Below are 12,344 nucleotides of genomic sequence, written 5' to 3' on the forward strand. Positions count from 1 at the left end.
CAGGCTGGTCTTGAACTCCTGACCTCAGGTGATCCACCTGCCTCAGCCTCCCAAAATGCTGGGATTACAGGAGTAAGCCACAGCTCCCGGCCAAGTAAGGATTTCCTAATTAGCGCCTACTATACCAGGAAAGCCTGTCTTCTAATCTGATAACATACTTCAGCTGTGAAATATATCTAAGGTGTTCTAACAATCGAAATACCACGCAACTGGCTCACACCTGCAATCCCAGCACTTTGGGAGGCCGAGCTGGGCAGATAACCTGAGGTCAGGAGTTCAAGATCAGCCTGGCCAACATGGTGAAACCCCGTCTCTACTAAAAATACAAAAACTACCCAGGCGCGGTGGTGGGCACCTGTAATCCCAGCTACCTGGGAGGCTGTGGCAGGAGAATCGCTTGAACCTGGGAGGCGGAGGTTGCAGTGAGCAGAGATGGCACCATTGCACTCCAGCCTGGGTGAGAGAGCAAGACTCCTTCTCACCAGAAGAAAAAAAAAAGAACAGAAAAAGAAAATTAAGCTAGTACACGTCACATCTATCCTCTGTTATTTCTCCTATTTCATGATTTCTACTACAATGAGGTAGTAAACTATAGCTAATAATGGGCCGGGCACGATGGCTCACGCCTGTAATCCCAGCACTTTGGGAGGCCGAGAAGGGTGGATCACCTGAGGTCAGGAGTTCGAGACCAGCCTGGCCAACGTGGTGAAACCCCGTTTCTACTAGAAACACAAAAAATTAGCTGGGCCTGGTGGCGGATGTCTATAATCCCAGCTACTCGGGAGGATGAAGCAGGAGAATCGCTTGAACCCAGGAAGCGGAGGGTGCAGTGAGCCAACACTGAGCCACTGCACTCCAGCCTAGGTAGCAAAAACGAAATTTCGTCTCAAAAAAAAATAGCCGCGCATGGTGGAGAGCGCCTGTAATCCCAGCTACTCGGGAGGATGAGGCAGGAGAATTGCTTGAACCCAGGAAGCGGAGGTTGCAGTCAGCCGAGATCGCCCCATTGCACTCCAGCCTGGGTGACAAGAGCAAAACTCTGTCTCAAAAAATAATAAAATAAAACAATGTGCTGGACTACTGCAATACTGAGATCCTTCTCAGCCAAGTGTTTACAGGTGTTAGAGCGGCAACAGGAATTTCTGGAGTACAAGCTAATCTCTGTGGGAATGGAAAAAAAAAGCACTAATTTGAATTTCAGTACCTATGTTGCAATGCTAAATTCTTGACAGGGATTAGTTCTCCGTAGGTTATGCTTCTTTAATCTCCAAAAGTAAGCCAATATGTGAAATCGTACATTTTTGGTCCGTTATTCTAAGACTGACAAAACGTTCCATTTCTTCGTATTTGAATTTGAGAATTGAGACTCATTTAAAAATTCTTCACTGTTCTTTTCCTTTTTGCCCTTCGATTTCGCAAGTGAAACGGTCATTTCAATAGTACACACATTACACTAGAATAAAGCCAAGTAAAATGACAGACGAAATCAGATCCGTGAATACACGGTGACTCCTTATTTGGTTTTTACTTAATACTTTCACTATGTTTCACGTCTTCGGGAAAGCAAAAGAACAACGTACTGTGCCAAAAGCACCAACTTAGTAAAAACCAATTTAGGCCAATTCTTTACAGCCTTAAGTGTGGGTTGAAAACCAACTCTCCTAATATTGTGGTCAGTGCCAGAAGGTGGTTAGGAGAAAAATAAAGCTTCTAAGACACTTCGCAGCTTTCCAGCACTTCCAGAAAGGCCAAATAAACCAGCATCCACCTTCCCGCTCCATCCGGGCCCCGATTTCCCGACCCAAGAGGGCGCTGAGTGCCCGGGCCCGGAGGGGCAGCCCCCTGGGGCGCCCAGCTCTGCCCAGGGCGGGGCTCGGCGGGGCCGAAACTCCGGACGCCGCCCACGGGGACCACCGGCCCTTGGGCCGCCCAGAGGCAGCTGCAGCCCAAAGGAGGAGCTGGAGGAGCCCCCGGCGGCGCCCCGGCCCGAGCCCTGAAGGCGGCCGCCCCCGACCGAAAACTAAGGAAGGCGCCGCCCTCGCTGGACCAGCTGGGCCCGAAGAGGGGCCCCCCCGCCACAAATTCGGAAACCGAGTGACCCCGGTGAGGGACGCGTGGTCCCAGCCCCGGGAATAGGAAAGGCGGCGGCGCGGGCGGGGGTTCTTTTCAGAACTACAGCAGGGAGGGCGGCGGGGGTGGCCGCGGGGCGATCTGGGGAAAATTGGCGCCTCACCTGCTCCTCTTGAGGCAGCTGCTGCCACTCGCTGAGGGGACAACATGGAGCCTCCGCCTTCAAAGCAGAAGCAGTAGGGGTGCAGAGGAGAGGGACGAGTGGGGGCGGGAACGAACCAGGCCCTGGAAGCGGGAAACAGGCGGAGCCTGGGCTCTAGAAAAAACTAGCGAGAAGGTGGGGCACGCGGAGCCGCGACGGAGCGAGCGCAGCGCGGTCTGCGTGGCCCAACGGACAGCCCGAGGCGTGGCGAGGGCAGGACGAGGCTAGGCGAGGCGGGGCGGGAAAGCGGACGCGGCAGAATCCCGCCACCGCGCGCCGCGTGCGCGCGCCGCGTGCGGCCGGGTACCTGTTGGCGGGGCGCTGGGTGCTACGGTCCTTTGGGAATTGTACTCCCGCGCTCACTGGGTCCCGGCCAACGCTCCCCATACTGCGCACTCACGTGGGGCGGGGCTTGGCGCGGTTCTCCGACGACTGAACTACAACTCCCAGCAGGCCGTGCGGGAAGGGGCGGGCTGGCTCGGGTCCTCCAGCGAACCGCGGCCGGCGCCTAGCGTGCAGACCAGGCCCCAGGCCGAGGCTTTATCCTAGAACCCCCAGTGTGGGAGACGGCTTCGGTGTCTAACTAGGCCTGGGACCACAGATGGGCAGAAGAGAGGCCTCAACCCTGGATGGCATGAACGTCACTCATGAACGTCACTGGGTCTTTAATGATTTTGACTTCATAAGGGCAGGTGGCCGTGACTTCATTACCACCTTTATTATCATCTCCCTGTATTCCTGTCCCTGGCCATGGCTGATGCGCACCATCACCACTCTGATAGCTAATGTAGAAGTCCAGGCCAGGCGCCGCGCCTCACGCTTGTGATCCCAGCATTTTGGGAGGCCGAGGCGGGTGGATCACCTGAGGTCGTGGGCGTTCGAGACCAGGCTGACCAACATGGAGAAACCCCGTCTCTCCTAAAAATACGAAATTAGCCAGGCGTAGTGGCGCACGCTTGTAATCCCAGCTACTCCGGAAGCTGAACAGGAGAATCGCTTGAACCCAGCAGGCGGAGGTTGCAGTGAGCCGAGATCGCTCCATTGCACTCCAGCCTGGGCAACAAGAGCAAAACTCCATTTAAAAAAAAAAGAGTCCGGGCGCGGTGGCTCACTCCTGTAATCCCAGCACTTTGGAAGGTCCAGGTGGGTGGATCACAAGGTCAGGAGTTCAAGACCAGCCTGGCCAATATGGTGAAACCCCGTCTCTACTAAAAAAAAATACCAAAAAAAAAAAATTAGCTGGGCGTGGTGGCGCGTGCCTGTAATCCCAGCTACTCGGGAGGCTGAGGCAGGAGAGGTTGCATTGAGTGGAGATGGCACCACTGCACTCCAGCCTGGGAGAAAGAGCAAGACTCCATCTCAAAAAAAAAGACTTCCTACTACCGTCTGACTTGTGTTTTACCTTTCATTGTGTTTGTCTCTTCCCACTGAATGTAAGTTCCAAACAGATAGGAATTTTTGTCTGTTTTGTTCACTTGTATATCCCCAGTTCCTAAATACTATTGGCAGTTAAGAGAGACTCAAATATCTATTCAATTAATGGATGAAGAAGATACATGTTACATCTAACACTGCTCACTCACTTTCTGGTTCCTCTAATATTAAATACCTTTTACTATTGAACAGAATACCCTAGTTTATTTTAAGGGCTCCCCAGATTCACTGAAATCCAACTTCTCAGGAAGTGAACAGCAAATACTGATATATGTCTCAATATTACATCATCAAGGTATCAAGGTCAATGTTAGCACATCAGCATTGTAGCCCTTGTAGAAGCTTTTGGCATTTGGAACAAAACAGTACAAATTATAGGTGGACTTAAGGATTAGTCACAGCTTAGAAAGCAACCCCTGTAAATGAGAAACATGTTTTGTGTTATTTCCTTCTCAAGTATCCAGAGTCATCAAAACAGTGGACATTGAAAGTGCCAAATATTGACGATACTGGTTACAGCCTGCCTTCAGCCATCTCACTCTGAATTGAGTCATGTGCTATGATCACAGGTTGAGCTTTCCTTGAGGTTTTCCAGAAGTAGGTGACATGTAGACATATTTGAGTGGACAGACCACTGGCTTTGGGGTCAGACTTAACTGGCTCTGAGTTTTGGCTCTGATGTTCACTAGCTATGCAACCTTGGTTGAGTTACTTAACCTCTCTGAACCCATTTCATCATCTGCAAAATGATTTAAAGACCCACACGGTTGTTCTAGGCTAAGTGAGCTGTGTGTTTGGAAATGATGACTGTGTGGTTAGTGATCAAAATTAGTAATCAGCATATTCATTCTGGAAAAGCAAAACAAAGTCATAAATATTCAAGATACTCAAGTGGTTTATGAAACACAAAAATAGCAAAATTGTTTTCTGCAATGGCATCCACCATGACTCAGGTTCCAAAGCTTTCCAAAAATAGGGCATTTGTTATATGCCAGGTACCATGATAGGCCATAATGCTGCATAAGACACATTCCTATCCTCCAGAGACTCGCAGTCCTGTGGGATAAACAGCTGAGGAAATATTCACTGTGACCATACTGGTACACAGTTCAGCTTTCTGCCATCTATGTGCAGGATCAGTATTTAAGCAACTTGGAAGGGACAAGTTGGAATACTACATCCCTGGGCATCATTTAAATTTCCATACCTTATTTTGCGTGTGTGTAAAATGGGGTAATGATTTGGCATCTTTATTTGTAAAAAGAAAATAGCCAATCCCACTTGATACGGTCTTATAAAGTTGAATATTAGGTCCTCAACATGGTAACATACTGAAAGCTTAAGAACTTGTCAGCTACTTCATTATTGGTATTTCAGCCAACAGCACAGCGGTCTAACTGGGAGGATCTCTTGAGCCCAGGAGTTCAAGACCAGTCTGGGGGCCGGGAGCGGTGGCTCACGCCTGTAATCCCAACACTTTGGGAGGCCGAGACAGGTGGATCACCTGAGGTCAGGAGTTGGAGACCAGCCTGGCCAACGTGGTGAAATCCCGTCTATACTAAAAATACAAAAAATTAGGCCGGGCGTGGTGGCTCACGCCTGTAATCCCAGCACTTTGGGAGGCCGAGGCGGGCGGATCACGAGGTCAGGAGATCGAGACCACAGTGAAACCCCGTCTCCACTAAAAATACAAAAAAAAAAATTAGCCGGGCGTGATGGCGGGCGCCTGTAGTCCCAGCTACTTGGAGAGGCTGAGGCAGGAGAATGGCATGAACCTGGGAGGCGGAGCTTGCAGTGAGCCGAGACTGTGCCACTGCACTCCAGCCTGGGCGACAGAGCGAGACTCCGTCTCAAAAAAAAAAAAAAAATACAAAAAATTAGCCAAGTGTGGTGGCAGGCACTTGTAATCCCAGCTACTCCAGAGGCTGAGGCAGGAGAATCTCTCGAACCCAGGAGGCAGTGGTTGCAGTGAGCTGAGATCCCGCCATTGCATCCAGCCTGGGCAATAAGAGCAAAATTCTGTCACAAACCAACAAATAGACAAAATAGTCTGGGCAATATAGGGAGATCCCATGTCTACCAAAAATAAACAAATAAATTAGCTGGGTATGGTGGGGTGCCTGTGGTCCCAGCTACTTGGGAGGCTGAGGTGGGAGGATTGCTTGAGCCCAGGAGGTAGAGGATGCAGTGAGCCATAATTGTAGCACTGCATTCCAGCCTGAGCAACAGAGCAAACCCTACCTTCAAAAAAACAAAAAAGAAAGAAAGAAAAGAAAGAAAGAAAGAAAGAAAGAAAGAAAGAAAGAAAGAAAGAAAGAGAAAGAAAGAAAGGGGGGTGGGGGACAGCGCGCAGTGGCTCATGCCTGTAATCCCAGCACTTTGGGAGTCTGAAGCGGGCAGATCACTTAAGGTCACAAGTTCGAGACCAGCCTGGCCAACATAGTGAAACACTGTCTCTACTAAAAATACAAAAATTAGCCAGGCATGGTGGCGTATGCTTGTAATCTCAGCAACTTGGGAGGCCGAGGCAGGAGAATGGCTGGAACGCAAGAGGCAGAGGTTGCAGTGAGCCGAGATCATGCCACCACTGCATTCCAGCCTGGGTGACAGAGTGACTCCATTAAAATAAAAAAAAGGCGGTGGGGATGAGGATACAGATTTGCTATATTCACCTTTGCTTATGTTTGCCACAGGAATATCCTAATAGTGGCTGGGCTCGGTGGCTCACACCTGTAATCCCAGCACTTTGGGAGGCCGAGGCAGGCAGATCACGAGGTCAGGAGATCGAGACCATCCTGGCTAACACGGTGAGACCCCGTCTCTACTAAAAATACAAAAAATTAGCCAGGCGTGGTGGTGGGCGCCTGTAGTCCCAGCTACTTGGGAGGCTGAGGTAGGAGAATGGCGTGAACCCAGGAGGCAGAGCTTGCAGTGAGCTGAGATCGCGCCATTGCACTCCAGCCTGGGCAACAGAGCGGGACTCCATCTCAAAACAAAATAAAAATAAAAAATAAAGAAAATCCTAATAGTAGCTACCTATATGTGTGCAGAGGAGTGGAAGGAGTTAGTGATAAAACTTTACAATATATATATTCCTGAATATTTGTGTGCATATATATGAATGATCTGTGACTATATATTAAAATTTTTTTTTTGAGATAGAGTTTCACTCTGTCGCCCAGGCTGGAGTGCAGTGGCACAGTCTTGGCTCACTGCAACTTTTGCCTCCCAGGTTGAAGCGAGTCTCCTGCCTCAGCCTTCTGAGTAGCTGGACAACAGGAATGTGCCACCACACTCGGCTAATTTTTTTGTATTTTTAGTAAAGACAGGGTTTCACCATGTTAGGCAGGCTGGTCTCCAATTCCTGACCTCAGGCAGTTTGCCTACCTCAGCCTCCCAAAGTGCTGGGATTACAGGTGTGGGCCACTGCGCCCGACCTTCAAATGTTTTAAATTAAAATATATAATTTTAAAATTTTTAAAAATAAAATAAAATATATACTTTTTTCTAAAAGTCAAAAAAAATAGGGTAATTAGATGGCTTAGAAGTTAAACTGGGAAATTATCTGTATAGGCCGAGTGCAGTGGCTCACACCTGTAATCCCAGTACTTTGGGAGGCTGAGGTGGGCCAATCACCAGAGGTCAGGAGCTCAAGAACAGCCTGGCCAACATGGTGAAACCCCATCTCTAGTAAAAATATAAAAATTAGCTGGGCTTGGTAGCGTGCACCTGTAATCCTAGCCAGTGGGGAGGCTGATGCAGGAGAATCGCTCGAACTCAGGAGGCAGAGATTGCAGTGAACTGAGATCATGCCATTGCACTCCAGTGTGGGCGACAAGAGCAAAACTCCGTCTCAAAAATAAAGAAATTATCTGTATAAAATACCAGTCCCGGCCAGGTGCAGTGGCTCATGCCTGTAATCTCAGCAGTTTGGGAGGCCAAGGCGGGTGGATCACCTGAGGTCAGGAGTTCGAGACCAGCCTGACCAACACGGATAAACCCTGTCTCTACTAAAAATACAAAATTAGCCGGGTGTGGTGGCACATGCCTGTAGTCCCAGCTACTCCGGAGGCTGAGGCAGGAGAATCGCTTGAACCCGGGAGGCAGAGGTTGCAGTGAGCCAAGATCGTGCCATTGCGCTCCAGCCTGGACAACGAGAGCAAAACTCCATCTCAAAAAAAAAAAAAAAATACCAGTCCTTACTATGTACTCACACACGCACACAAAAATACGAGTCCTATAAAGACAGGGCCAAAGAATAAGAGACCTAGCACAGTGCGTCAGGTGTTCAAGGGAACTTCAGAGAAATGGCCATACTCCAGCGTGCTCTTTATTTTTCTTTCTTTTTTTTTTTTTTTTTTTTTTTTTTTTGAGATGGAGTCTCACTCTGTTGCCCAGGCTGGAGTTCAGTGGCGCGATCTCAGCTCACTGCAAGCTCCATCTCCCGAGTTCACACCATGCTCCTGCCTCAGCCTCCCGAGTAGCTGGGACTATAGGTGCCCGCCACTAAGCCCGGCTAATTTTTTGTATTTTTAGTAGAGATGGGGTTTCACTGTGTTAGCCAGGATGGTCTCGATCTCCTGACCTCGTAATCTGCCCATCTTGGCCTCCCAAAGTGCTAGGATTACAGGCATGAGCCACGGTGCCTGGAGTTATTTTATTTTTCAAGATGAGGTCTCGCTATCTTGTCCAGGCTGGTCTTGAACTCTTGGGCTCAAGCCATCCTCCTGCCTTGGCCTCTCAAAATGCAGGGATTACAGAGGTGAGCCACCGGGCCAGCCAGGGAGCACTTTAAAAATTCCATCTTGGGTCGAGCGCAGTGGCTCACGCCTGTAATCCCAGGACTTTGGGAGGCTGAGGCAGGCAGATCATGAGGTCAGGAGTTCAAGACCAGCCTAGCCAATATGGTAAAACCTTGTCTCTATAAAAATATAAGGCCGGGCGCGGTGGCTCACGCTTGTAATCCCAGCACTTTGGGAGGCCGAGGCGGGCGGATCACGAGGTCAGGAGATCGAGACCACGGTGAAACCCCGTCTCTACTAAAAAAAATACAAAAAAAAAATTAGACAGGCGTGGTGGCAGGCGCCTGTAGTCAGCTACTCGGAGAGGCTGAGGCAGGAGAATGGCGTGAACCTGGGAGGCGGAGCTTGCAGTGAGCCGAGATCGCGCCACTGCACTCCAGCCTGGGCAACAGAGCGAGACTCCGTCTCAAAAAAAAAAAAAAAAATATATATATATATATATATATATATAAAAATTAGCCGGGCATGGTGGCATGGGCCTGTAGTCCCAGCTACTCGGGAGGCTGAGGCAGAAGAATCGCTTGAACCTGGGAGGCGGAGGGTGCAGTCAGCTGAGATCATGCCACTGCACTCCACCCTGGGTGGCAGAGTGAGACTCCATCTCAAAAAAAAAAAAAAAAAAAAAAAAAATCCCATCTTGGACAAAAAAAAAAGAAGAAAAAATCCCACCTGAGCCATTTCCCACCAAAAATTTCCACTCAATCCCCATTATTCTAAAGACAAATCCTCAGTTCTTTAGTTCAATACTAGTGCTTCTCCACACACTGGCCCCAACATATCTTCCTCATTTTAGATGTTATCCCCATATCTTCCCTCCTGTCCTAATTCAAGCCTTCAGCTCCAGCCAATTTGGTCTAACCAACACCCAAGACACATTATACACGCTCATATGTCTGAGCCTTCAGCCACCACATATGGCTGTGCAGTCTGAGTGTTACACCAAGGCAGCTTGTGGAGATGAGGGGCAAGAGGGGATCAAATCTAGGTGAGGTTCTGCTAGACAAATCAGCATGGAACTGTATCATGGGTGGGGCTGGGAGAAAGAGGTTCTTTTTTTGTGATTCATCTGCCCAGAAGAGTACTTTTTTTGTATACATTCACAAAAGCAACCCCTGTGTTTGCCTCATACCATCTTTTTCTGCTTTTAATTACTTCTTTACAACTCCAAACACCTATCTAACTTTGAGCATCTTCATAAAACCTCCTGGCCGGGCACGGTGGCTCACGCCTGTAATCCCAGCACTTTGGGAGGCCGAGGCAGGCAGATCATGAGGTCAGGACATCGAGACCATCCTGGCTAACACAGTGAAACCCTGTCTCTACTGAAAACACAAAAAATTAGCCAGGCATGGTGGCACACACCTGTAGTCCCAGCTACTTGGGAGGCTGAGGCAGGAAAATCACTTAAACCTGGGAGGCAGAGGCTGCAGTGAGCCGAAATCGCACCACTGCACTCCAGCCTGGGTGACAGAAAAAAAAAAACTCCCTAAGCCACTATAACTTCATGGTAATTCCTTCCCCTCTTTTTTTTTTTTTTTTTTTTTTTTTGAGGTGGAGTCTCACTGTGTTGCCCAGGCTAGAGTGCAGTGGCATGATCTCGGCTCATTGCAACCTCTGCCTCCCAGGCTCAGGCGATTCTCGTGCCTCAGCCTCCCGAGTAGCTGGGATTACAGGTGCACACCACCATGCCTGGATAATTTTGTATTTTCAGTAGAGATGGGGTTTCTCCATGTTGGCCAGACTAGTCTCAAACTTTCAACCTCAGGTGATCCACCTACTTTGCCCTCCCAAAGTGCTGGGATTACAGGCCTTTTCCCTGTTTTTTTGTTTTTTGGTTTTTGGTTTGTTTTTTTTGAGACAGAGTCTCGCTCTTGTCACCCAAGCTGGAGTGCAATGGCGCGATCTCAGCTCACTGCAACCTCTGCCTCCGGGGTTCAAGCGATTCTCCTGCCTCAACCTCCCGAGTAGCTGGGATTACAGGCATGCACCACCACGCTTGGCTAATTTTTGTATTTTTAGTAGAGACAGGGTTTCTCCATGTTGGTCAGGCTGGTCTTGAACTCCCGACCTCAGGTGATCCGCCCAGCTCAGCCTACCAAAGTGCTGGGATTATAGGCGTGAGCCACTGCGCCTGGCCCCCCTCTTTTAAATTCATTTAATTTACTTGCCATCTAATCAAAGCATTATGGTTTTATGGTGTTTGGGGTTGTTTTTAGTTGCTGTTTAATTTATATTATTTAACTTTATGTGAGTATGTTTTTTTGTCCTAACTAGCTTGTGAGCTTATTGATGACAAGACTAACATATTTTGGAGGTCTCTTCAAAGTTCCCAGGATTGTGTTATACACACAGCACATGATCAATACACATTCATAGAACTGGCCGGGCACAGTGGCTCACACCTATAATCCCAGGCGTGGGAAACTGAGGCAGGAGGATCACCCGAGGTCAGGAGTTCAAGACCGCCCTGGCCAACATGGTGAAACCCCGCCTCTACTAAAAATACAAAAATTAGCCAGACATGGAGGCACGTGCCTATAATCCCAGCTACTCAGGAGGCTGAGCCAGGAGAACTGCTTGAACCCGAGAGGCGGAGGTTGCAGTGAGCCAAGATCGCACTACTGCACTCCAGCCTGGGTAATAGAGCAAGACTCCATCTCGAAAAAAAAAAAAAAAAATTCCGAAGGGTCTGAAAAGAACAGTAAGATCACGTGCATATCTTGCTTTTTAACTTCTCTGCTGCTACATATTAGGAAAATGGACTTCCTTCCAGCTGGAGTCTCCAGATTGCAGCAAGTACTGTCAGAGTTAGATACTAGCATCATTTATTTCCTTATCTAGCACCTAATAATGTAGATTTTTGTTTGTTTGTTTTGTTTTAAGGAACAGAGCATTTAATAGACAAGAAAGAAGGAAGGAAGAAGAAAACAGCTCCCCTAATAATGTAGATTTTTTAAAAAACGTATGCACATATCAGAATGGGTAGATAACTGGCTTGGTTATCAGATCTGCTATTATTTCCCTTTGCCATCCAAGAGACAGTTTGCTGCATTATCAGCTGATGCTGTAAGTGCCAGGGTAAGATATTAGCCACAAAGATATTTTGGAAAATATTTTTCTATGCCTTTTTCAGAGCATTGCAAAGGCCAGGAGTCATCCTCCCACCCCCTGGGGCTTTACCTGACCTTAAAAACTCAAGGGCAGATGTAGTACACAGCTTGTTCTAGAAGATCCCCACTGGTCAGATCACCTTTCCCCTCAGGGGCAGCTTGGCTGACCACCTCCTGTTTCATGAGGTTGCATCTTTACAGGATCTGCTGATCCTGCAATTGTACTTTGGGTCATCGATTGCTGCTTTAGCAATAACAGTCGACAGCCTTGATTTTTATTATCTCCAGGATACAGTCCTTTTTTTTTTTTTTTTTTTTGACGGAGTTTTGCTCTTTCATCCAGGCTGGAGGGCAATGGTGCAATCTCAGCTCACTGCAACCTCTGCCTCCCGGGTTCAAGCAATTCTCTTGCCTCAGCCTCCCGAGTAGCTGGGATTACAGGCACCCGCCACCACGCCCAGCTAATTTTTGTATTTTTAGTAGAGACAGGGTTTCACCACATTGGCCAGGCTGTTCTTGAACACCTGACATCAGGTGATCCACCTGCCTCGGCCTCCCAAAGTGCTGAGATTACAGGTGTGAGCCATCGCGCCCAGCCAACAGTCCTCCTTTAACAAAGACTATGCACCTTTCCAATATTTTGACCAGATGTAGGGAGAAGGCTTTGAATTTGGCAATCCAGCCCAGAAAAAGCAAAAAATGAACAAAATCCAATTATAGGCTAGA

At 48.4% G+C, this 12,344-nt stretch overlaps 1 protein-coding gene across 4 annotated transcripts in view; it reads right to left on the minus strand.

Moving 5' to 3' along the window:
- ATL3 (atlastin GTPase 3) overlaps positions 1-2,893 on the minus strand; it is a 52,022-nt gene extending 49,129 nt beyond the window's left edge. For 2 of the 4 annotated variants that reach the window (XM_032153159.2, XM_032153157.2), the window contains exon 1: positions 2,234-2,529. In XM_032153159.2, coding sequence (XP_032009050.1) covers positions 2,234-2,279 — 46 coding nt within the window. In that variant the 5' untranslated portion in view covers positions 2,280-2,529. The other 2 variants (XM_058438837.1, XM_032153158.2) reach the window with 2 other exon arrangements.
- Positions 2,894-12,344: the final 9,451 nt, after the last annotated feature.

The sequence above is a fragment of the Hylobates moloch genome, unplaced genomic scaffold (genome assembly GCF_009828535.3).
Source record: "Hylobates moloch isolate HMO894 unplaced genomic scaffold, HMol_V3 SCAFFOLD_5, whole genome shotgun sequence".
Classification (NCBI taxonomy): Eukaryota; Metazoa; Chordata; class Mammalia; order Primates; family Hylobatidae; genus Hylobates; species Hylobates moloch.